Source organism: Lissotriton vulgaris, chromosome 12, assembly GCF_964263255.1.
Source record: "Lissotriton vulgaris chromosome 12, aLisVul1.2, whole genome shotgun sequence".
NCBI classification, from domain to species: Eukaryota; Metazoa; Chordata; class Amphibia; order Caudata; family Salamandridae; genus Lissotriton; species Lissotriton vulgaris.
The window spans coordinates 802,269,098-802,296,028 of NC_141700.1; the positions used below are offsets into that span (position 1 = coordinate 802,269,098).

The 26,931-nt window shown below is 49.2% G+C and overlaps 1 protein-coding gene across 6 annotated transcripts in view; it reads left to right on the forward strand.

The window, feature by feature from the left end:
- Nucleotides 1–26,931, forward strand: part of MINK1 (misshapen like kinase 1) — a 675,548-nt gene that overhangs the window by 292,858 nt on the left and 355,759 nt on the right. For all 6 annotated transcript variants that reach the window (XM_086946234.1, XM_086946236.1, XM_086946233.1 and 3 more), the window contains exon 7: nt 1,298–1,428. In XM_086946234.1, the coding sequence (XP_086802360.1) occupies nt 1,298–1,428 (131 nt within the window). The remainder of the gene's footprint in view (nt 1–1,297; nt 1,429–26,931) is intronic.

The following is a 26,931-nucleotide window of genomic DNA, read 5'->3' on the forward strand; positions in this document are numbered from 1 at the left end:
GCATACCCTGACCTTGCTTGACAGTTCACGCTGGACTGTTCCCATGAGGCATTGGGTCAAGTCTGATTTGCATATATAGCTGGGTCTGAACTGGGTGGTGAAGTGCGCTAAAGAACAATGATGGATTCAACCCAGATCTGTGACTGGAGGCGAGTGTCTGAATAGTTTCCACGCTATGTCCATCATCCCCTTGTGTTTGCTATGCTTTATGTTGCTGCCATTATGCTTCCTTTCTTAACCCACATGGGTTCAGCTGCACTGTTTCTTTGTCTTCATGCATGTTGTTCTCCTTTCTCCTGTAGAATGCTTTCCGTCTTACTGAAAGTTGTGGCAAAGACAATTCTCTTTTAAAAATGTCTCAAATTGGGCTTGCATGTACGTATTGATATCTGTGGTTTGTTTTTCCAACACCTGTAGACTCACACCTGTACTCCTGTGCTCTTGTAGAGCTAGGATCTCACAATCTGCAAGGAACGTCTGTAACCTAGACTCTCATCTGCACCTAAAACTCAGAGAAGCCGAAAAACAAGGGCCTGAACCCATAGCATTTCACATACAAGGTGCCATGTGTGGTGCCTCATAGGATTCCAGTCCTCTGGGTCTGGCCGTAGTAAGGATCAGACGGCTGTAGATAGGATCAGTGTTTTATCTTTTGCTATCCGTTTTAGGGTATGCACCGTAAGCTTTCTACCACCAACTCGCCTAAACTCCACTCTCCGGGACATGTTGTTTTGTCAGAAGTCCAGAAATTTCTTTTTAATAGTGTTGTATACTTCCTTCTAAAATTTGGGAGTTAATCAGTAATACTTTGATTCACAAGAAGGTAGGCACAACTCCCTATTTAAATGCTTTTGACAGTATTGTGTACTATTTGCTGGAACAAATGTGAAATGTATACAAATGATGTCATGTTCCTTAAGTGAAATCACAGCTGTGCTTACCATAGGGTACACGTAGGAGGTAGGCTTCATTTTATTCAGCCAGCAACGATGGTCGCATGAAGGTATTTAGGTTCCTTTGTAGAGTCCCCTCTGCCATTTGAGATGCTTTAGTAATCTAGCTCAGAAGAATCACAACCCTTAAAACCATATTTCCGGTTCCTTCCCTACTTAGTTCCTGCAGCACTGCTTTCCATGGTTTGGTCTGTTCCTCCGATTCGCATCCACACCCAGGGAATCCTGCCTCAGTTCGATAGATGTGATATCACAATAGATCTCTGTCTTGAATGCAATGAATGATCCCGTTCTCAGTTGACCACTGGCCTCTGAATGACTCTTGTGTTCTGCTTTTGTTTCAGTGGACTTCGGGGTAAGCGCGCAACTGGACCGTACAGTCGGCCGAAGGAACACGTTCATCGGCACGCCATATTGGATGGCCCCGGAAGTGATTGCATGTGATGAGAACCCTGATGCCACCTACGATTACAGGGTGAGGAACTCTCTCTTTGTTTGGGTTCCTTCCTCTAATTGTAAACATCACATTGTAATATCCACAGCGGGTACTTCTACATTTCCAGAAGTGATGTATGCAGTCTGGCACATATATGGATACTTCGAGTAAAGTACTGTAGCAAAGTAAAGAGACAATACACCTGCCGCCTTCGACTCACACTCTCTGCATTGTGTGACTACTAGTTCATGTCAAATTGCTCAAGCAATCTGAAGTGCCTGCTAGAGACTTGTGGCCAATATCACTCATGCTGGTGCAAGACCCAGGTGCTCATGAAGTATGCTTCCCATCAGAGAAACCCCTGCCTGGGTGCCTGCAGCCCTCCCCTATTACTGCAAAACCTCAGGACTTTTCGAAACTTCCCCCGCCTCCCTTATATACTCTCCCTCACCTTCCATCTGATGTCTCTCTGTATAATACCTGAGCTCCTGTACCCCCCACTATTACAAAATATACCAGGACTGTTTGTAACTACCCCCCGTGTACCCTTCCTCCCTTTCCATCTGACGTCCCTCGGTATAATACCAGGGCTCCTGCACCCCCCACTATTACTAAAAAAGAACAGGACTTTTTGTAACTACACCCCCCCCCCCCCACCCACCCCCCCCATTCAAGGAACTTGTAAACACTCAAAAGTGGGAAAGTACCATGGGATTACTTGATTGCTTCCGCTCTGTTTTTACCATTAAATTTGAAAAACAATGAAGGACACAACATATACGATGCTACATCTAGAACAGTTACCATTTTCTATGGCAGAAACTGATTCTGCTGTGTGGTTAATGCATGGGGTTATTTCATTGACTATCACTCTCTTCCAATTACGGCCTGCATAAAACACTATCCGGTTGGTAGGTATGAGCCCCTCAGGAGTAGCTATATTCATGAATTATGGTCCCTGCCATTCACGTTTCGGTTTCAACAAGCAGATACGGAGGTTTTCTTTACAGGGGAGGATTGTGATTCTACAGTAGAACACTTCCTAGTCTGCAAACAAGTAAAACTTCACGGTGCCTGCAACGTTTTGGCCCCTAATCTGGCTTGGTTTTTTTCTTCCAATTTCAAAGTATTTTTATTAATTTTATAAACAAGTACATTAGCATTTCCGTTACGAGGTTCCAGCCAAACATGGTTGGTGTTACGTTAATTACAGGTATTTTGATATACATGTTTAGCTAAACCCTCTACTTGTTTTTTAAGGAGAACCCAGTCCCAGCTATTATTACTGCACTAACTTTGCTTTCTAATGGCAGTTATCTGCTTCTAAATAATCTCATCCCTTATATAGTAACGTTTTCACAATGTGTTACGTGTTGCAGCAATGTCCTGGTTCCACCCCTGCATGGGATTGCAGATAGTGCGCTTTGGCCTTCCATTCCAACTTTGAAAACAGATTTCAACAAGCTAAGCAGACTCAAAGCACCTGTGTTTCAACGAGAAGTGGCTCTTACATCCGCTCGTGAGACCTTTGAGTTGCAGGTGGCAAGAACCGCAAGTAAGATTCAGTCACTGCTAAACACGAATCTCCCACTCCATTTTAGAGAATTAATTCACCAAATATTTAATGCTTCTGATACAGAAGGCCTTGCCGACTTTTTTAAACTTGTGGGATCCGGACTTGTCCGCTCCTTTCAGATTATTTTGGGAGTAACCCAAGTTTTTATCCATTCTATTTTTTCCAGCACCTTTGGAGGGTTTCCCCTATTGCTCCTGTTGATTTGCAGCATACGTGTACTTATACTGCTGCTCACAATGACTGCTCGGCCTGTAGTACTGCCAAGCCCGGTCCAGTTGCCGTTGTACTGTGATCGAAGGCGGCAGCTTTTTGGTCTGATGCGATTAGACACTCAAATGCCGACTATTGGCTGGCCTACTGTTATGTCTAATTTACCTGCGTGCAACCTGTGTTCTACTGCCTCCGGTGCCCTTTCTCAATGGGCCCTGGATATCTGCCTCTCTAATACGTCACACGCTGCACTGGATTATGAACTGTTGATGGGTTCGTTGTTGGCCAATGACCAGGATTGTTCAGTGAGTAGGCGCCTAGTGTGCGATCCTCTACTTGAGTACCTGTGCTCGTGCACAGCGCCTCTAGGATCACAGTTAATGCATTTTGGCCTAATATGCTCCTTATGGCCTCTGGATAGGAGGAGCATGTGTCCTCGTTCGACTTACTTAATTGGATGGCATACCTTTTTACTATGGAAGGTTCAGACAACATACTGGAGTTTATGGCGTTCCACTTTTCCCACAACATGTTTGACTCTGAAGATTCACTGTGAATTGATATGCATTTGTGTACCCAGTTGGCTATTTTTTTTAAATGTAAGTTAAACAAGTTGTGTCCGAAAATGTTCTGATTGGGATACCATCAAACCGATTTGCCTCAGATTTTTGTTTTAGCCCAGTGCTAACAACTTGACCAAGGGGAGGGTGTCACATGGCCCATGGGGAAATTGTCGTCTTCTCTAAGTTAGCATGAGCGAGCTGCATCTTGCCCGCTGCTTTGCACATGTTACTACACTATTTTATTTTTGCAATAATGTCTATGGCTGTTTTCACATGAGAACTCATCGCTGTGTTCACTCTCTGCATGTTCCTGGGATTTCGACTGAACATTGTGAGCAAGGTCGAACAACAATGCCCCTCGCTATTTTGTTCCAGCCAGGCCTTAGCCCTTAGACAAAACATACTGATGCAGCTGTTTGGACAACGTACTTTGGTTTTATTGGAATACACAATTAGGTAGCACACTCTTGGAGAGAGACCTTTCAAGGGAGAAGAGCGAGACCGCACCTATGATACTGATCTACTCTCTATAGGCTAAGGTATGGGGTCTGCTGACAAAGCCCAGAGATCTTCTAATATATAATAATACTGCTTCGTAGCAAGGGGAGGGAGGTTAGACTCTGTTGTCTTTCCATGATGAGATCTCCCCTCATCATTTATGGGCTAGTTGCTATGCTGACTGTATTTGTACTATGCATTTTCCTGCGTGTAATGCCATGTATACTGTATGTTAGGACATGTTTGGTAAAATAAGTAATTTAAACTTTTTTGTGTCTGTGTCAGATCTTATTGTGGACAAGTAGAAGAGTGCGAGCAAAAGGGTGTGTCTTGTTACTGTGATTCCTGAGAGATCTGGGAGTGTTGTGTCCTGGGGTGTCTAATCATTTGCTTCTCTGTGAGTGAGTAGGAGAGCAAGTGAGACATAATAGCTCGTCGGTTCTGGGCTTATGGGTACTAAGTTGGTAGGATGACTCCGTCTCTGTACACCAAGGTCCTATAATCCTTCACATAGTTCTGTTTTTGGGCAGAATCCCTGCAACAGTACTGTGTGCCTTCTTTTAAGCTCTCCCGCACAAAGTCTGTTTCTGTATAGAGGCTGCTGCCTGCCTTTGCCTTTGTTCCGCCTCTACACTTTTAGTTCTCCTATTGTCCTTTTCTAGCACATAAATGCCTTTTCAAACTAGCAGGTCTTTGATCAACCAATGAAATGATGGTCACATCTTTAGCGGAGTCCCCATTCCATTGCTCAGTGTGGACAGTGGCTTTGAGCAGGGTGGAACAACACTCGGCGAGATCATGTGGAGGAAAGGATGGGGAACTTCTGCATGGCGATAGAGATAGGTCTCCTGTGTCCTACCGAGGTTTACTCACCTTCAGCTGGCTTGACCATCAGGCACTGAGACAAGGTGGAAGTTCACTTATGATCTTAGAATCTTCAGGCTCTTGGGAGCCAAGTGGTTATGACCTGTTCTCTTCAAACCTCATCTCATAACAGGCACAAGCCAGGCCAGGGCCTCACATTTGCTTTCTTTCGCCAGATTGTAAATTTCCTAAGTGAGTGAAGGAAACATACTACAATGTGCAGGAGCATGGGAGGAGGAAAATATTTACAACAAGGGGTGGTGAGGGACAGAGTCTCTGAATTAAGCAGAAAGCTCTCACCCAGTCAAGAGATCAGGGCTAGATCCAACACCGTTTTTTAGCTCACTGCACCATCCCAGTTTCAAAACCTGGCTGTATGCAAATTAGTCTGTTCCTGTCCCAGTGCATGATGGGAACAGGGCAAACCAAACTACAAAAGCCAATTCTTACACTGGGAAGGAAAGAAGCTCCCGGGGACCGGTTTCTGGCATTACAGCCGTCTTCGGCCCGGTTTGCTTGAATCCTGATGGTGCAATGAGCAAGGGTCTCACATCTGAGAATACCCTTCCACGCTTAGGGTGGACAAAAATATTTACAACAAGGGGTGGTGAGGGACAGAGTCTCTGAATTAAGCAGAAAGCTCTCACCCAGTCAAGAGATCAGGGCTAGATCCAACACCGTTTTTTTAGCTCACTGCACCATCCCAGTTTCAAAACCTGGCTGTATGCAAATTAGTCTGTTCCTGTCCCAGTGCATGATGGGAACAGGGCAAACCAAACTACAAAAGCCAATTCTTACACTGGGAAGGAAAGAAGCTCCCGGGGACTGGTTTCTGGCATTACAGCCGTCTTCGGCCCGGTTTGCTTGAATCCTGATGGTGCAATGAGCAAGGGTCTCACATCTGAGAATACCCTTCCACGCTTAGGGTGGACAAAAATATTTACAACAAGGGGTGGTGAGGGACAGAGTCTCTGAATTAAGCAGAAAGCTCTCACCCAGTCAGGAGATCAGGGCTAGATCCAACACCGTTTTTTAGCTCACTGCACCATCCCAGTTTCAGAACCTGGCTGTATGCAAATTAGTCTGTTCCTGTCCCAGTGCATGATGGGAACAGGGCAAACCAAACTACAAAATCCAATTCTTACACTGGGAAGGAAACAAGCTACCGGGGACCGGTTTCTGGCATTACAGCCGTCTTCGGCCCGGTTTGCTTGAATCCTGATGGTGCAATGAGCAAGGGACTCACATCTGAGAATACCCTTCCACGCTTAGGGTGGACAAAAATATTTACAACAAGGGGTGGTGAGGGACAGAGTCTCTGAATTAAACAGAAAGCTCTCACCCAGTCAAGAGATCAGGGCTAGATCCAACACCGTTTTTTAGCTCACTGCACCATCCCAGTTTCAAAACCTGGCTGTATGCAAATTAGTCTGTTCCTGTCCCAGTGCATGATGGGAACAGGGCAAACCAAACTACAAAAGCCAATTCTTACACTGGGAAGGAAAGAAGCTCCTGGGGACCGGTTTCTGGCATTCTGGTGAGATAAATAACGGTGATGGATCAAGCCCTGATCTTTGGACTGGGTAAGAGTGGTCTGCTCAATTCAGACACTCTGTTCATCACCACCCCCTTTTGTAAATCGATTTTGGCCACTATAGGTGTGGCAGGGTATACTCAGACATGAGTCCCTTTCTCACTGCTCCATCAGGATTCAAGCAAGCCGGGCCGAAGAGGCTGAAATGCCAGAAACCGGTCCCCGGTAGCTTGTCTCCTTTCTGGTAAAGAATTGGCTTGGTAGTTTAGTCTGCCCTGTTCCCATGATGCACTGGGCCAGGGACAGACTGATTTGCATATAGCCAGATTCTGAGCTGGGATGGGGCGGTGAGATAAATAACGGTGATGGATCAAGCCCTGATCTTTGGACTGGGTAAGAGTGGTCTGCTCAATTCAGACACTCTGTTCATCACCACCCCCTTTTGTAAATCGATTTTGGCCACTATAGGTGTGGCAGGGTATACTCAGACATGAGTCCCTTTCTCACTGCTCCATCAGGATTCAAGCAAGCCGGGCCGAAGAGGCTGAAATGCCAGAAACCGGTCCCCGGTAGCTTGTCTCCTTTCTGGTAAAGAATTGGCTTGGTAGTTTAGTCTGCCCTGTTCCCATGATGCACTGGGCCAGGGACAGACTGATTTGCATATAGCCAGATTCTGAGCTGGGATGGGGCAGTGAGATAAATAACGGTGATGGATCAAGCCCTGATCTTTGGACTGGGTAAGAGTGGTCTGCTCAATTCAGACACTCTGTTCATCACCACCCCCTTTTGTAAATCGATTTTGGCCACTATAGGTGTGGCAGGGTATACTCAGACATGAGTCCCTTTCTCACTGCTCCATCAGGATTCAAGCAAGCCGGGCCGAAGAGGCTGAAATGCCAGAAACCGGTCCCCGGTAGCTTGTCTCCTTTCTGGTAAAGAATTGGCTTGGTAGTTTAGTCTGCCCTGTTCCCATGATGCACTGGGCCAGGGACAGACTGATTTGCATATAGCCAGATTCTGAGCTGGGATGGGGCAGTGAGATAAATAACGGTGATGGATCAAGCCCTGATCTTTGGACTGGGTAAGAGTGGTCTGCTCAATTCAGACACTCTGTTCATCACCACCCCCTTTTGTAAATCGATTTTGGCCACTATAGGTGTGGCAGGGTATACTCAGACATGAGTCCCTTTCTCACTGCTCCATCAGGATTCAAGCAAGCCGGGCCGAAGAGGCTGAAATGCCAGAAACCGGTCCCCGGTAGCTTGTCTCCTTTCTGGTAAAGAATTGGCTTGGTAGTTTAGTCTGCCCTGTTCCCATGATGCACTGGGCCAGGGACAGACTGATTTGCATATAGCCAGATTCTGAGCTGGGATGGGGCAGTGAGATAAATAACGGTGATGGATCAAGCCCTGATCTTTGGACTGGGTAAGAGTGGTCTGCTCAATTCAGACACTCTGTTCATCACCACCCCCTTTTGTAAATCGATTTTGGCCACTACAGGTGTGGCAGGGTATACTCAGACATGAGTCTCTTTCTCACTGCTCCATCAGGATTCAAGCAAGCCGGGCCGAAGAGGCTGAAATGCCAGAAACCGGTCCCCGGTAGCTTGTCTCCTTTCTGGTAAAGAATTGGCTTGGTAGTTTAGTCTGCCCTGTTCCCATGATGCACTGGGCCAGGGACAGACTGATTTGCATATAGCCAGATTCTGAGCTGGGATGGGGCAGTGAGATAAATAACGGTGATGGATCAAGCCCTGATCTTTGGACTGGGTAAGAGTGGTCTGCTCAATTCAGACACTCTGTTCATCACCACCCCCTTTTGTAAATCGATTTTGGCCACTATAGGTGTGGCAGGGTATACTCAGACATGAGTCCCTTTCTCACTGCTCCATCAGGATTCAAGCAAGCCGGGCCGAAGAGGCTGAAATGCCAGAAACCGGTCCCCGGTAGCTTGTCTCCTTTCTGGTAAAGAATTGGCTTGGTAGTTTAGTCTGCCCTGTTCCCATGATGCACTGGGCCAGGGACAGACTGATTTGCATATAGCCAGATTCTGAGCTGGGATGGGGCAGTGAGATAAATAACGGTGATGGATCAAGCCCTGATCTTTGGACTGGGTAAGAGTGGTCTGCTCAATTCAGACACTCTGTTCATCACCACCCCCTTTTGTAAATCGATTTTGGCCACTATAGGTGTGGCAGGGTATACTCAGACATGAGTCCCTTTCTCACTGCTCCATCAGGATTCAAGCAAGCCGGGCCGAAGAGGCTGAAATGCCAGAAACCGGTCCCCGGTAGCTTGTCTCCTTTCTGGTAAAGAATTGGCTTGGTAGTTTAGTCTGCCCTGTTCCCATGATGCACTGGGCCAGGGACAGACTGATTTGCATATAGCCAGATTCTGAGCTGGGATGGGGCAGTGAGATAAATAACGGTGATGGATCAAGCCCTGATCTTTGGACTGGGTAAGAGTGGTCTGCTCAATTCAGACACTCTGTTCATCACCACCCCCTTTTGTAAATCGATTTTGGCCACTATAGGTGTGGCAGGGTATACTCAGACATGAGTCCCTTTCTCACTGCTCCATCAGGATTCAAGCAAGCCGGGCCGAAGAGGCTGAAATGCCAGAAACCGGTCCCCGGTAGCTTGTCTCCTTTCTGGTAAAGAATTGGCTTGGTAGTTTAGTCTGCCCTGTTCCCATGATGCACTGGGCCAGGGACAGACTGATTTGCATATAGCCAGATTCTGAGCTGGGATGGGGGCAGTGAGATAAATAACGGTGATGGATCAAGCCCTGATCTTTGGACTGGGTAAGAGTGGTCTGCTCAATTCAGACACTCTGTTCATCACCACCCCCTTTTGTAAATCGATTTTGGCCACTATAGGTGTGGCAGAGTATACTCAGACATGAGTCCCTTTCTCACTGCTCCATCAGGATTCAAGCAAGCCGGGCCGAAGAGGCTGAAATGCCAGAAACCGGTCCCCGGTAGCTTGTCTCCTTTCTGGTAAAGAATTGGCTTGGTAGTTTAGTCTGCCCTGTTCCCATGATGCACTGGGCCAGGGACAGACTGATTTGCATATAGCCAGATTCTGAGCTGGGATGGGGCAGTGAGATAAATAACGGTGATGGATCAAGCCCTGATCTTTGGACTGGGTAGGAGTGGTCTGCTCAATTCAGACACTCTGTTCATCACCACCCCCTTTTGTAAATCGATTTTGGCCACTATAGGTGTGGCAGGGTATACTCCGACATGAGTCCCTTTCTCACTGCTCCATCAGGATTCAAGCAAGCCGGGCCGAAGAGGCTGAAATGCCAGAAACCGGTCCCCGGTAGCTTGTCTCCTTTCTGGTAAAGAATTGGCTTGGTAGTTTAGTCTGCCCTGTTCCCATGATGCACTGGGCCAGGGACAGACTGATTTGCATATAGCCAGATTCTGAGCTGGGATGGGGCAGTGAGATAAATAACGGTGATGGATCAAGCCCTGATCTTTGGACTGGGTAAGAGTGGTCTGCTCAATTCAGACACTCTGTTCATCACCACCCCCTTTTGCAAATCGATTTTGGCCACTATAGGTGTGGCAGGGTATACTCAGACATGAGTCCCTTTCTCACTGCTCCATCAGGATTCAAGCAAGCCGGGCCGAAGAGGCTGAAATGCCAGAAACCGGTCCCCGGTAGCTTGTCTCCTTTCTGGTAAAGAATTGGCTTGGTAGTTTAGTCTGCCCTGTTCCCATGATGCACTGGGCCAGGGACAGACTGATTTGCATATAGCCAGATTCTGAGCTGGGATGGGGCAGTGAGATAAATAACGGTGATGGATCAAGCCCTGATCTTTGGACTGGGTAAGAGTGGTCTGCTCAATTCAGACACTCTGTTCATCACCACCCCCTTTTGTAAATCGATTTTGGCCACTATAGGTGTGGCAGGGTATACTCAGACATGAGTCCCTTTCTCACTGCTCCATCAGGATTCAAGCAAGCCGGGCCGAAGAGGCTGAAATGCCAGAAACCGGTCCCCGGTAGCTTGTCTCCTTTCTGGTAAAGAATTGGCTTGGTAGTTTAGTCTGCCCTGTTCCCATGATGCACTGGGCCAGGGACAGACTGATTTGCATATAGCCAGGTTCTGAGCTGGGATGGGGCAGTGAGATAAATAACGGTGATGGATCAAGCCCTGATCTTTGGACTGGGTAAGAGTGGTCTGCTCAATTCAGACACTCTGTTCATCACCACCCCCTTTTGTAAATCGATTTTGGCCACTATAGGTGTGGCAGGGTATACTCAGACATGAGTCCCTTTCTCACTGCTCCATCAGGATTCAAGCAAGCCGGGCCGAAGAGGCTGAAATGCCAGAAACCGGTCCCCGGTAGCTTGTCTCCTTTCTGGTAAAGAATTGGCTTGGTAGTTTAGTCTGCCCTGTTCCCATGATGCACTGGGCCAGGGACAGACTGATTTGCATATAGCCAGATTCTGAGCTGGGATGGGGCAGTGAGATAAATAACGGTGATGGATCAAGCCCTGATCTTTGGACTGGGTAAGAGTGGTCTGCTTAACTCAGACACTCTGTTCATCACCACCCCCTTTTCTAAATCGTTTTTGGCCACTATAGGTGTGGCAGGGTATACTCAGACATGAGTCCCTTTCTCACTGCTCCATCAGGATTCAAGCAAGCCGGGCCGAAGAAGGCTGAAATGCCAGAAACCGGTCCCCGGTAGCTTGTCTCCTTTCTGGTGAAGAATTGGCTTGGTAGTTTAGTCTGCCCTGTTCCCATGATGCACTGGGCCAGGGACAGACTGATTTGCATATAGCCAGATTCTGAGCTGGGATGGGGCAGTGAGATAAATAACGGTGATGGATCAAGCCCTGATCTTTGGACTGGGTAAGAGTGGTCTGCTCAATTCAGACACTCTGTTCATCACCACCCCCTTTTGTAAATCGATGGAGCATGGGAGGAGGGTCTGTAGTGTTGAGATTCCTTCAAGAGATGATCTTCAGTTGCTTTCTGAATCGGGAGACAGTGTCAGTTCTGAGGTGACAGGGATGTTATTCCAGATATAGGAACCATGGATGTAGAAGGCCTGGGTTCTGGGTTTTTTCTTCCTTTTTTGCAGTTCCACAGTCTGGCGATGTCCTAGTTTGTGATTTCCAGAACTCAAATGCCAGACTCCTCTTCAACCTCTCACACAGAACTCACATCACACCCCACCACACCTCAGGGAGCTCCACCTGTTCCAAATACACAAAAGCTCTAGTTGTAACTCCTCGTACACACATTCAAGGCACTACACAACCCAGGCACCACCTGCCAGACACCTCCGCTCGCAGAACTCCGACTCACACCCATTCCTCACATACACAAAACCAGATCAGAAGGACGGGTGTTCTCTTACTTCACTCTTAAAGTGTGGAGTGGCCTCCAACTTCACATCAGAGTCCCCCCCTCTCTTCTTGTATTCCACTGGGAGCTGAAGACCTACATTTGAGCTAACTAACTTACCAAAGTTAGAGCTCAGCACACTCACCTGCTCAGCGCCGGAATACCTTTGCGGGTGATAGTGTTCTTTACAAATACACTTAACATATGCGGAGTAGTCTACTGAGATGGTTGTTTTCTTGGACAAGTAGGCAAGAGTAACATATTTGTTGGACTTGCAAGTGGTACAGTTGGTCTTAAAGATTGTGTGCTTGTGGGGGTGGGGGCGGTAGTTGAATGTCTTCAATATTTTGATGTGGTGTGTTGTGGGAAATGGATTCCTTTCAGAGGGCTAATGCACAGAAAGTGAAGTCGTGGAGTGGAATATTGCTTCCACCTTTATGTGAGAGAACAAGGGTTTGTCTAGCAATTCTGATATTGTGTTTAGGGAGTGATTGTTAAAAGTTTTTCAGGAGGGACAGCTGATACAGTGCCGTTGTTTTCTTTCTTGAAATCGAGGTCGGTATTGAGGATAAATATTTTCGGGTTTGCATTGGCTCACTTTTGGGATATGAAGCCATCTAGGCTCATGATGGTGAGATACATTTTGACTTTTTGTTTGCTGTAGTTGTCAAAGAGTAGGCATTCTGTTTTGGTGGGCTTGAGTTTCATATCGAATGCATGTGAGGCAGTCTTTGAGTGGCTAAATCTCGAGAGCTGGTTAGAATTACAGATAGAGTTGGCCGCCGATTGGATGTTGGTGAATTTTGATTTTGCTGTTGATGAGTGTAGCTCAGAGGAGCTCCATGAATGGACAGAAGTGTCAGATCCCCACAAGGCTTACCTCTGCTTGTGAAGAGATTCCGCAGAGACGACAAGAGCTACCGCCCCGTACCTACCTGATCCCGTACCGAACGATGAACCCGGCAGGGATGAGGTGAAACCAGGGGAAGGAGCAAGAGTTGTGGACGGTGATGGACGGTGACGGTGTGGCAGGACAGTGAGGTGCCCTAGGAGAAGGACAAGAGACCCGTTAGAAGGAACCCAGACCCCACCTCCTTCCTGTGTACACCTCTAGACACTTCCTCATGAGGACCAACACTGGTACTCACCAAGCCTTGTAAACACCTGGCAGCCAACAACAGTAAGGTTGCTCCTGGGGTATGGAAGGGAAGCGCACTTGCGCCTGATTAGCATATATGGGTAAGTTGACAGTGTACAGCAAAGGACTTGTGAACCACGCACAAGTGCAGCAAATTAAGAACCTCAACTGACTGCTGTGTGCTCTTCTTGAAGCCTTGATAATGAGTGCGTCAGCGCACTCAAACACTGCCATTCAAACCAACACGCTCCTGCGTGCCTAAGTACAAAACAAAAGCGTTCCAGCGCATGTGGCTAAGTAACCTAACAACAAAGCGCTCCTGCGCGTGCAGCAAAGAACTCAAAAAACAAGCGCTCCTGTGCATGTAACATATAACCCCAAAACAAAGCGCTCCTGCGCGTGTGACAAAATAACCAAAGCAAAGCGCTCCTGCGCGGAAAGGCGGTATAGTCAGGATTCAGCAATAACAAGATAACCCCCTAGACGGCAACGAACCGGAATACCTAGGGGCGTAGAAATGCGGGACTCCGGATCGGGCAGATTGCGGAAACAGGAACCCAAGCCGGCAAGGAGATAAGCGTCCGTCTTATCTCGGAGACCAGGACGCCGTGAAGAATCCGAAGCGGTGAACCGGCGGGACTACGCAGTGTTTATGCGTGTCCCCCGGAAGTGCTCAGCTGCTGCAAGGTTGGAACAACTAGACCGGTCTGGGCCTGGAAGACCGGAAGTAAGGAGAAAACCGGAAGTGAGGATTCCGGCGTGTGTGTAGAGGTGTCTATGGAGCGGCAAGTCGCCGCGTACATGACAAGAAGATGCCTGAGAGGACAGGATTGGCCACGGGGTACTCTGCAGGTGACGAGGAGGCTTTTCGGATCTTGAGGTAGCCGTCCAGTTGAGCTGGTGATGGATGCTAAAGTCGGTAGAGAACCAGTGTGAAACAGCGTCTGGGAATAGATGTGTGATGTCACAAAGATGATGAGGGTGGACTTGTTGACTGTTGAAGGCAGTGGAGGTGCCTGCAGCACCAGGAGGCAGTAGGCAAGTGATCGATCCAGGGTCACAGAGATGCGATGCCTTTAATGCGCTTGGGTATCCTTTTCCTTGCCCATCATGATGTCCATATGCCTTGCATCCTGCACCAGTTTCTGGTGGCTCTCATTGCTGTCTCCTTTTTTGGCAATTGTTTTCCTTTTTAATCTCTTGAGAAAGCAGATTGCTTCCTAATAGTTTTTGGCTCGTGTTTAACGTGCAAAGTGAGGTGGCTGTTACTTTCCTTCTCCTCTCTTTGTAGCTCTTAGAACCCTCATAGGCCTGGGTCCCCAGATGAGCTCCCTCTTATCTTACATACCTGCTCCCAGCCAAGACACTTTAATAAACCAAAAAGGCAGTACAAATTAAGGCCATTACCAACTGGCCTTCATTCCAGATGTGACAGATGTGCCCTCTCTTCCAGCATTGGTGCTTTCATAAATTGACATGCTTGAATCAATCCCTCTTGCCGAGCTGGGAGTCTCATTGAAAGATTACAATAGCAGTAAGCCCACGTCTGTGGAAATATGAATAGGAACATTCAATTTCAGCCTTCTTAACCTCATTCAAAAATACTCCGTGTCCAACCAATGAGGTGAAAATACACTGAACTCTACTTCTTCAGAGGCCCCCCTACTGCAGATTCCCAGGTGCATGCTGTGTGGTTGGAAGAGCTTTCCTCAGATACACAATTTGTTTCCAGCTTTACTTGTAATTGAAGACTTGTACGTTTAACCAAGGGTACTTCCTCTTGTGAGTTTACCATGATGTCTTGTAGCTCATTGAGGCTTCTAATTTGTTTCTGTCAGAAACCAAAAAAACACTATTTAAGCCCTGTGTCTCTTGTGGGAAAATAGAGTTTGTGCTGATGATCTGCATGATGACTGTATTTATTGTGTGTGCCCCAGCTAGAAGGTGCATGCAAGATCTACCACACTTTTTCCACCAACAACCATAAAGGTCTCCTAATCCGGTAGCTTCAGACTAAGAAGGCTTCGTAAGCGGCTTTTTCAGATGAGTGTTTCAAGAGAGAAATAAAACCCACAGAACACACTGAGAGGGTGAAAATGTGAAAGGGTGAAATCTGACAATCAACAGGTGACTTTTGATCAACTGTCCAGTAAGGCCACATCCAAGTCTGAAACCTGTGCCAGAAGTGTCTTCGGTGGCATCTCTTGCTAAGAAAAAGGCTTCAAGATCTTTGTCGATAACTGCATCATGTATGAGCTATCCAATTACAGTAGCCTTGGAGATCGTTGCCACTCCACTGTCAATCTGTCAATGTCACAACCTGTTGCAGTCTGGGAAAGAAGCCATTGTTACTGACTGCACCATCAGCACCACTAATCATGAACCATTGTTAATGACTGCACCGTCAGCCCCACTCATCATGAACCATTGTTGACAGGATCTAAAAATTCAATGATTTCTGTGACGATAACATTGATGACGCTGTGACCCAATCCGGCCAATTCAGTAAAACATCGACTAAGGCGTCTATTGAGCCATTGATTCTCTGGAGACAATAGATTACATCTCCTAGCACGGTTTTACTTTGCCCTCCTAAGGAATGTTTTGACAAGGAAGGGGAGAATCTTAAGATAAAGGCCTATTTGGGACTGCTACTAGACCTACTCAAATTCATGTCAAACACCAGAATGATGACAACAAGGAATACTGTTACAAATATTAGGAGAGATACGGACTTCAATCTGGCAGACTCTTGCAAATGGAGGTAATGACGAATCACACTATAATATGGCCAGCTTCATTGGGACTGCTCCTAAAAAGTGTACAATGATGAACTGAGCCGTTGCTGAGAGTCCGAATGAACAAACGAGAAGATTCATAATGCACTAATAGGTTCTCAAGAAGGGCGTCCCAGCACTATAAGACAGAGGGAAGTCTGCAGAAACTGTTGTGGCTGGATCAGGCATTAGATACTAGTGAACAGCCAGGTGTTCAATTCTTATGAAAGCATGATTCTGAAGACAGCTGGAAGTTTGTACCGGAGTTTAGCAGAGGGGAAGGCAAAAGTACATCCACTTTTTTGGTTTTTATATCTCAATACATGCAAACTACTGCACATGCCTGCCGGCTGCCACAGTCATTTCAAGTTACACTTGTGTGCTCTCATGTTGGCACCAAGGAACTTTACAAAGTGTATGGAATTGTAGCAGCTTTTGTCAGGAAAGGAGACCACAAATATTTCTGTTTCTGGATGACTGGCTGGTCAAAAGCAAGTCTTTGCAAGAAGCAAATTCTTCGAAGGAAGAATGCCGAGATCTGATCCGATCTTTGAGTCTCACGCCCACCATGTCAAACTCTCAGTTGGGGCCTGCCCGATGCATTTAGTTTCTGGATGTAATTCTAGAACTAATGGCAAGAAAAGGGCATCCATTGGAGATCATTCGGGATTGCACTCCTTTGTGTCACAAATTCAATGATTGAAAAACACAATAGTTCACAAATTCTAGTCCTTTTTAGATGTGAGGTCTTTGTGCGTTCTACGGACTCCTCACTGCAGACTGAAAACTCATCCTTTAGACGAGGAGCTGCGTGCGCAATGGCTTCAGGTGTAAGGACCCTGAGAGGATCTAATCCAAATATCAGACGGAGTCAAAATGGAACTATAATAGTGGACGGTGCCATCAAACATGACATCAGGATTGCTGTTTCAGCTGTAGGTACCATATTTTGCTATTACAAAAATCGCAGCTTTGTAAGAATGGGGAGCTCATTTGCAAGACCTAGAAAACATTGGTCTAAGAAGGACAAACAAACTTCATATAAACGTTCTGGGGCTCAGAGCTGTCAGGCGAGGTGGTGAGTATTTTCTTCCATAGTTTAGCAACTCTTAAGTTCTTGTGGGAGCAAATAATACTACAACCATCGAATATATAAACAAAGAAGGTGGAACAAGTTCACCAATTTTCTAATAAGTGTTTCAGGAGCTGTGCAACTGGACTGTCGGTCATGGCATTTTCCTTTCACCGGAGCATGTACCAGGATCTGTAACTCATGAGCAGAGACACTCAGCCGAACAGCAAAGATGAACCCCGAGCGAGAATCGACCCAAGATCTAGTGAACATGATCTTTTGTCAATAGAGACTTCTAGTAGTGTATTTGTTTGCAGAACTTTAGATCAAGAAATGCCGCTTCAGTGTCCTGGTTGAACATCTTTGCTTATGCAGGTAATCAAAAATATCAAAAGCAAATCTTGTAAGAAAAGGTTAAAAGCAAACCTTGCATGGTAATCCTGGTGGCACCTCAGTGGCCTTGCCTGCAATTGGTTTACAGAGTTTCTCCACCCATCTGTGCACTCATTCACCTGAACAACCAACAGTGCCTTGTTTCCAGAGAGAAAGACCAGACTTTTGATCACAATCCCGGACCTCTGAAATTGACAGCATGGCTCATGAGTTCATAGAGTTTTTGGGTCTAGATATTGCATCAGATTGCAGAATAATCCTACACCAAGCCAGAGAGCTCTCAACAATTAAAACTTAACAGGCCAAGTGGGGGAGATTCTGCTCCTCGTGCCACACTAAAGGTTTGAATCCTTTATCTTCTGAGCCGTACCAAATGCCTCCTTACCTATTAAATCAGGCCAATCTGGATTGAATCATTCTTTACCAAAGTATACTCTACGGACATATTACTTTTTTCACCCCACGTGCTCTTCTTCCTTGCAAGCTTCTAGAATTGTCAAACAATTTGCAGGGCATTCCAGCTGATAAAGCTCCTACTCCCATCAAGGGAACTGAATATGGACCTTGTGTAATTCATAAAACCACCCTTCGAGCACAGATATTAGGTATGTCACTTGGAAGACATCATTACTGTTGGCCTGAACATTGTGCAAGAGAGTGAGATACAAACATTCACTATAAAGTAACCATATTTACATTTACAAAAACAGGGTTATTCTAAAGAGTAATCTGAGGCTGATGCAAGTGCCTTCTGGCATTCTTTTAAATGAACCTGTTATACTTATGCCTTCACTCCAAAATCCTCCAAAAATTGCAGAATTCTTTATTCAGTGGCTATTCCAAAGTGATTGAAATTTTATTTTGACAAAACAAAAACATTCAGAAAATAAGACCAGTTGTTTGCCTCCTTTGAAGTTGCACAATTTCTAAGCAAGTATTCCGAAAGTGGATAGCCTTGGCTATGCTTACCGTCATTTCTCTGCTATGCTTACCATCATTTCTCTGCTCGTAATCCTTTGCCATCTAGTTTCGCTCTTTCCATGAGGAGTATAGCAGCAACAGCAGCTTTGTGTGTGGGCGTACCACTATCTGACACTTGCAGGGTGGCAACATGGAACGCCCGCCACACTTTTTTGAAGAATTGGACACCGCTGTGGGTCAGACAGGTTTCCATAATCTATTTTGCTAAATACACCTCTTTCTTCTTCAGTTGAATCAGTGTTCTGTTTGACACTGTTGTAAAGTGTCTTCCTATAATATCCATATTGTTTGAGTACTGCTTGCTACTCTGATTCACTACTTACCCGTAACTGCAGTTCTCTCCGGAGTTGGTGTCTTTCCTAGATTCACTGATGACCTGTAACTGCAGTTCTCTCCGGAGTTGGTGTCTGTCATAGATTCACTGATGACCTGTAACTGCAGTTCTCCCCGGAGTTGGTGTCTTTCATAGATTCACTGATGACCTGTAACTGCAGTTCTCTCCGGAGTTGGTGTCTTTCGTAGGTTCACTGATGACCTGTAACTGCAGTTCTCTCCCGAGTTGTTGTCTTTCATAGATTCATTGATGACCCATAACTGCAGTTCTCTCCGGAGTTGGTGTTTTCATAGATTCACTGATGACATGTAACTGCAGTTCTCTCCGGAGTTGGTGTCTTTGATCGATTCACTGATGACCTGTAACTGCAGTTCTCTCCGGAGTTGGTGTCTTCGATCGATTCACTGATGACCCATAACTGCAGTTCTCTCCGGAGTTGGTGTTTTCATAGATTCACTGATGACCTGTAACTGCAGTTCTCTCCGGAGTTGGTGTCTTTTATAGATTCACTGATGACCTGTAACTGCAGTTCTCTCCGGAGTTGGTGTCTCTCAGAGATTCACTGATGACCCGTAACTGCAGTTCTCTCCTGAGTTGGTGTCTTTGATATATTCACTGATGACCCATAACTGCAGTTCTCTCCGGAGTTGGTGTTTTCATAGATTCACTGATGACCTGTAACTGCAGTTCTCTCCGGAGTTGGTGTCTTTTATAGATTCACTGATTTTTTTTTTTTAAATATATTTTTATTGCAGGAATCAGTAAATCATTACAGTAGCGACCAGCATTGTATCAGAAGCAATATTAACAGTATAAAGCCCTCTGGCCCCCCACCGCACAGTTCAAACACAACTAACGGCCCACTACCCTCGGGTCGGGCGACGAAATGCAATGGGGGTCAGTTGGATGGTGGAGCTGGTCCGGATAATGCACTGTCCGTCATCTGCTTTTCCAAACAAGTCTAAAACCCCCCCAAAATAAATCCCTCCCTCCAAAAATGTCTACTAACTAAGAAAACCCCCCCCCATCCCCCACCACCAGCGCCAGGGAGATAACAACCAAGGACTCTGCTGTTGGACCCACGGGGAAGACAATAGGACTGTCAATGCTAACGTTCAACGGGACTCGGCGTGAGTCGCTTCTTCGCTTTCAGAGTCGCTGGGGGCACAATAATCCCTAAGGGCCTGTACTAACATTTCCCATTCCAACGCGGCTTCCTGCGCCTTCTCATTGCCCTGTCTCCAAGCCAGCTGATATCTCAACGCGCTCTCTCCCGCTGCCCACTTCAAAAGCTCACTGTGCCATCTGCCGCCTGCCGGACCAGCCCTTGCCTTCCAGTTCCTGGTCACCTCTCGCTTAGCAAGGAGGAGCCCTAGGTCGATAAATTTACTAGAGATTTTATTTCTGGGGGTATGGGGAAACCAGTGCAGGAGCCCCACCGCTGCATCCATCGACAAGAGTCTTCCTGTCACCTCTTCCAGGGTCATCGCTACCTCCTGCCAGTAGGACGTCAGTCCTGGACAGGCCCACAACATGTGTAGGAGATCCGCCTCCTGAGCCGGGCATCTGGGGCATTCCGCCGAAGCCGTGGCAAAATAACGCCTGATTTTCATCGGGGTAAGGTACGCTCTATGGAGAACATAATAGTGGACCAGTTGGAAACGGGAGTTACGTGTGCCCTTCCAGGCTCGCCTCACCAACTGGGACCAGGTCGTCTCCGGTATCTCCCTCCCAATGTCCTCCTCCCAGCGAGCCTTCAAAGTGGTGAGAGGAGCCAATCCCTCGGTAATCAACCTGCCGTAAAGGCAAGTGACCGCCTTCACCGTGCCTGCCGACATCATTACGTACTGGCACACCTGCGATAAATGGGGTTCCTCCTGCCCGGTCTTCCAGTATGCCTGGATCGCTCGCGCAATGGCCGAGTGCAGCAGAAAGTCACCCCGGGAGATCCCGAAGCGGTCAATGAGATCTTGAAAGGACAAGAGTGCCCCGTCCTCATATAGATCACCAACGAGCTGTAAACCGGAATCCTCCCAGGCCGCCAAACGTGACCAATCCCCTCCGTGGGGGAGGGCCGTCAGCATCCCCAACGGTATTTCAGGAGCGTATGGCGTTCGCAGGTGGCCTCGGGCGTGAGCTCGATTCCAACACAGGCGGACAGTCCGCTCCTCCATCGACAAGTCCCGCAGGACTAAACGTTGTCGCAGCGCTATAAAGGAGAGAACATGCCTGGCCATTCCCGTCCCCCTTCTGTCTTCCGGGCCCCGGAACTCCCTGGCAATCTCCTGGGTGAAGGTTTGGAGCTGCGCCGCCAGATAATATTTCTCAAAGTCCGGCACAGCGAGCCCCCCCTCGTCCTTCGGCCTCATCAAGGTGTTAAGGGCCACCCGCCTTCGGCCCGTACCCCAGAGGAATCCGACCACCATGGAGCGTAACCGTCGAAACGTGGCTGGTGGGACCCAGATCGGCAAAGTCCGGAAGTAATATAATAACCGGGGAAGTGCCACCATTTTGAGCAGAGCGATACGTCCCGCCACCGAGAGCGGCAGCGTGGCCCAGAAGTCCATGCTACCTCGCAGTGCCCGAATGCAGCGGGCTATGTTCCCATCTAGGAGGTCGGGTTGGTCGTGGTAAACGAATACCCCAAGGTACTTAAAGCAGTCGGGCTCCCACCTAATCTCTCTATTTAGCGCAGGGGCGGGGGTGCCTCTGCGCATCGGAAAGAGACAGGTCTTAGACCAATTTACTCGGAGGCCCGAAACCACTCCGAACTCCGTGAGCGCCGACTCCGCTCCGCGTAAAGCGTCGATCGGGTCCTCCAGGAAGAGCAACAGGTCGTCCGCATATAGCGAGACATAATGTGGGCCCGCCGACGTCCACAAGCCCGCATAGTGACCACCCAAGCGAAGGTGCAGCGCCAGTGGCTCCACCGCCAGCGCAAAGAGGAGTGGGGACAACGAGCATCCTTGCCGCGTACCTCGTTCCACCGGGTAGCGCGATGAAATCAATGGGCCCGCTCGGACCCTGGCCGAAGCAGAGGCATAGAGAACCGCGGTCCATCTAACAAATCCCTCCCCGAGGCCGAATCTCCGTAACACCGTACTGAGATAGTCCCACTCCAGGCTATCGAAAGCCTTCTCCAGGTCCACCGATAAGACCACCGGGGACGGGGCATCCACAAGTGGTTCCCCTAGCAAACGGAACAACCTACGAATATTCATAGTCGTGTTCCGCCGTGGGATGAAACCGGCCTGGTCTTCATGCACCAGGGAGCTCATGTGTCCCAGCAGCCTCGAGGCCAAGATGCTGCTCAGTATTTTATAGTCTACTGTCAACATCGACAGGGGACGGTATGATCCCGGGTCGGACGAGTCCCGGCCCGGCTTGAGAAGAGGAACCACCAACGCCTCACACATCGAGCTCGGGAGTCGCCCCAGCCTCTTCGCCTCCCTGTAGACCACCAGTAGTCGCGGGGCTAGGAGGTCAGCATACGCTGCGTAAAACTCCACTGGCAGGCCATCTAGGCCCGGGGTCTTGTTTCTCGCCATCCGTTTAATGGCCCCGCGGATCTCCCCCAATTCGATGTCGGACCCCAAGGCTTTCGCCACTTCCTGCTCCACGGTGCGGAGCTCCAGTGGGCAAAGATAATCATCAAGCCGGTCTGGGTCACGTACGGAGCGACTGCGGTACAAACATTCATAATAGTGCCGGAAGCAACTAAGAATCTCCGGTTGGGTGCATACTACAGTTCCGTCTGCCCCACGCATATTAGTCGTCGTTTGGGACTGGCGCGTAGGGTTAGCCAGCCACGCCAACAACGCACTCGACCTGTCTCCTTCAGCGATAGACCGGACCGTATAGGCCTTATAATCAAAGCAGCGGAGCCGTTCGACCTCTGCCGCCACCCGTTCCCTCGCCTCCGCCGTTCGTGTTTGCAATTCCGGGTGTCCGGGACGGCGAACCTCAAGCTTGCGGAGTTCCCGGTCCGCTGTGTTCAAGTCAGCCAGAATGACGCGCCTCATGCCCACCTTCTTAGAGATACAGTAACCCCTCACCACTACCTTAAAAGCGTCCCATTCCAACGCCCTAGTACTCGCGGAGCCGCCGTTGGACGCAAAATAATCCAATATTCTCTCTCCCAGGTCTGCTTTGAAGACACTGTCCTCGAGGATCTCGGGCCGTAATTTCCAGGTGGGCACCGCCGGCGCCCCCGGAAACCAGCGAAGATCCAGTAGGAGGGGGTTATGGTCCGAGATGGTCCTAGATAAGTACTCCGAGCGGACCGCCGCCGAAACCAGTTCGGGTGATCCAAGAAAGCCATCGAGTCTGACATGCAACTCGTGGAGTCTCGAGAAATATGAATAATCCCTAGATGCGGAGTGATGCGCCCTCCAAATGTCCGTCAGCCCCCAGCGGGTCTGCCAATCTTGTCGACCCTTAGCCGTGCGACGGACTGGGGAATCGGGAAGCGGTGGATGCGAGCGGTCCATGTCCACATCAACTACGGAGTTAAAGTCTCCCCCAAGCAGGAGGGGCCCGGCAAAGAAGTCAGCCAACGAGCCCGATAACCTGGAAAGGAAGGCAGTCTGGTCCACATTAGGAGCGTACACACAGCAAACGTTCAGGTTCCTCCCCCCTAATGTGCCCGAGATGGCCACGAAACGCCCCTCTGGATCCAACACTGTTCTCGTGACTTGGAAGGGGACCCCTGCCCTGATCCAAATTAGCGCCCCCCTGGCATAAGCGGAGTACGACGTGGAAAAGACCTGCCCCCGCCATCTACGCTGCAGCGCCGCCCCTTCCGCCTTGTTCAGATGAGTTTCCTGTAGCAGCGCCATTTGCACTCCCCTACGCACTAAGTAAGCGTGGACCTTATGGCGTCTGGACATAGTGTGAAGCCCCCTTACATTCCATGTAACACATTTCAAGTTAGCAACATCAGCCATTGTCCCAGATTGTTCTCGCACAGTTCCCCCATCCGGGTCTCCACAAAGAAAAGACATCCTTCCTCCCAGCACTGGTGGCGGCCATTTTCCCCAACCAAAACCAAACAACCCAAAAACCCATCAAACCCCCAACCACCCACCCCAGAACAGGACCCAAACTGCACCATCTAGATCCCATCCAAACCTCGTCTGTCAACAACCCAAGAATCCCCACTAATCCTACGGTCGCCACCGTAGGAAGGCCTTATGGGCCAGGTGCGGGCTGGGCGGAGGCAGTGGGCCCTCGTCGCCCGGGTCACCAGGACTATAACAAGCCCCAACCTGTACCGAAATCTTCCGGGGCAAAAGCATAGGCCCCCCAACCCTCTCCTCCCCATTGTTAGCAATAAAGGACAGCAACCGCCTCCCCCCTGCCGGGCCCCCACCCAAAACAAATCAGTATACCCCGTTACCCCTGTCCATCCAATAGGTCCTCCACCGATTTCGGTGTGATCACCGGTGTATGGGCGCTATCGGCCACTGAGTCCTCCGAGTCCGATGGTGCTCCCTCATCTCCCAGGTTGTCTTCCTCCTCGATGGATTCAGTCCGTGCTCCCGACAACTCCGACAATACTTCCAGCACTCCCCTCCGCTCCGATGATGTCTCCGCAGTTGAGGGCCCTCCTGTGCGGCCGCGGCGATTCCTGACCCTCTTGGATCGCCGTCTCTGTTCCGGCTCATCTGCCTGTTGGGACGAGGAGCCAAAGCCATCTTTCCCTGACCTGTAGAGCTCAAGCCAGTTACAGACCTCCTCCGGAGTGTCGAAGAACTGGGTTTTGTCGTCTACAATGATGCGGAGCCTTGCAGGATACAGGAGTGAATATTGAATGCCCTCGCTCCTGAGCTCGCGCTTAACCGCCAGGAAAAAGAACCGCTTGCGCTGAGTCTCGTAGGTGTAATCCGGAAAGATGTTCACCTGGCTGTTCGCCACTTTAAACGGGCCATTGTGCCTGGCGGCATTGAGGATTAAGTCCCTGTCCCGAAAATGCAGCAGCCGCGCCACTACCGGTCTCGGGGTGCGTCCCTGCTGTGGGGGTCGTGCTGGGACTCTGTGGGCCCGTTCGAGTGTGTAGAAGGAGGACAGCCCTTCCGGGACCACCGTGTCTCGGAGCCAGGTCTCCAAGTACCCCACCATGTCATCATCCTCGATCTTTTCCGGCAGGCCCACCACTCGGATGTTGTTCCTCCTGTTGCGGCCTTCCGCGTCCTCCGCCCTCCGTTCCAGGGTCGCAATTCGGGATAGGGCGTCCTTCATCGTCGCAGCCAAGGTGCGCTGCGCCGGCTCCAAGGTTTCCACCTTGCTCTCCACCTCCTTGACCCGGTCTGAAAGTTTGCCATGATCTGCCCTGAGGAGGCCCAGGCTCGTCGCCACTTGAGCAATGTCCTGCTGGAGGGCCGATCTCGTGGTCGCTATCGCCTCCAGGACACGGTCGAACTGTTGCTGCATCTGCGCGCCATCAGAACTTTTCGGGTCTCTCTGCTCCTCCTTGTCCTGGGCTTCAGTGTCCGAGGCGGTCTGGTTGGATTCCTTGGCCCCTCTAGGTTTCCCCATGCTCCCAGGGGCACTCCGTGAAAGTCCCGGACTAGGCGGCTCCGCGTGCAGGAATCGATCACGACCTTCCCGGGTGCTTGTCCCCAATTCGAGTATGGGCGACCTCCTTCTCCAGAGCCCGTGGAGATTCCGCCGCTTCGGCTCACACCACCGCCACGGCGTCCGGGGGCACCGATGAGGGGGCGGAGACAGCCGTCGCCGAGTCGGGCAGACCCGCTTCTCCACTACAGCCCCGGGGTGAGGGCCACCAACTCCCTCGGATGATTTGCGGCGCCAGAGTGTCGCGCCTCCCATGTAGGTGGACTGGTCAGGAAGACGTAGCTAGTTGCGGAGTCGCGAGGCGAGCCACCGCTCGGCTCGCAGGGCGTCCGCTCTCGGTGCCCTCCACTGCGTGGGCACCCACCCGGCCGTCCAACCGAGTACAAATCCGTTGCAAAAAAGGTCTAAGCCAATAAATGTCTCACGCCCAGAAGAGCCGGGGATGGTGAAGCCAGGCGCCAGTCGCTGCCCACGGCACTTCTCCGAGTCAACAAGTCCCCACAGGGGGACAAAGGAGACCGGGCGCCATGTTGGGTCGCATCCCGCAACTCCGCAAACTTCGGTCTAAGTCCGTAGCAATTCTTGTCCGATCTCCGTCAGGGGCCTCGGTAGGTTACCGTCGGCATATTCAACAGAATGCGGGGTTTGGGGTGTCCCGCAGCCTCCAATTTTCAGGATAATCCCGGGCTCAGTCCCGGAGCCGAGCTCTCAGGCGACCATCGCCATCGGCGCCCAAGCCACGCCCCCCTTTATAGATTCACTGATGACCTGTAACTGCAGTTCTCTCCGGAGTTGGTGTCTTCGATCGATTCACTGATGACCTGTAACTGCAGTTCTCTCTGGAGTGGGTGTCTTTCATAGATTCACTGATGACCCGTAACTGCAGTTCTCTACGGAGTTGGTGTCCTTGATATATTCACTGATGACCTGTAACTGCAGTTCTCTCCGGAGTTGGTATCTTTCATAGATTCACTGATGACCCGTAACTGCAGTTCTCTCCGGAGTTGGTGTCTTTCATAGATTCACTGATGACCCGTAACTGCAGTTCTCTCCGGAGTTGGTGTCTTTCATAGATTCACTGATGACCCGTAACTGCAGTTCTCTCCGGAGTTGGTGTCTTTCATAGATTCACTGATGACATGTCACTGCAGTTCTCTCTGGAGTTGGTGTCTTTTATAGATTCACTGATGACCTGTAACTGCAGTTTTCTCCGGAGTTGGTGTCTTCGATCGATTCACTGATGACCTGTAACTGCAGTTCTCTCCGGAGTGGGTGTCTTTCATAGATTCACCGATGACCCGTAACTGTAGTTCTCTACAGAGTTGGTGTCCTTGGTATATTCACTGATGACCTGTAACTGCAGTTCTCTCCGGAGTTGGTGTCTTTTATAGATTCACTGATGACCCGTAACTGCAGTTCTCTCCTGAGTTGGTGTCTTTTATAGATTCACTGATGACCTGTAACTGCAGTTCTCTCCGTAGTTGATCTCCTTGATATATTCACTGATGACCCGTAACTTCAGTTCTCTCCGGAGTTGGTGTCTATGATCGATTCACTGATGACCCATAACTGCAGTTCTCTCCGGAGTTGGTGTCTTTCATAGGTTCACTGATGACCCGTAACTGCAGTTCTCTCCGGAGTTGATGTCTTTGATATATTCA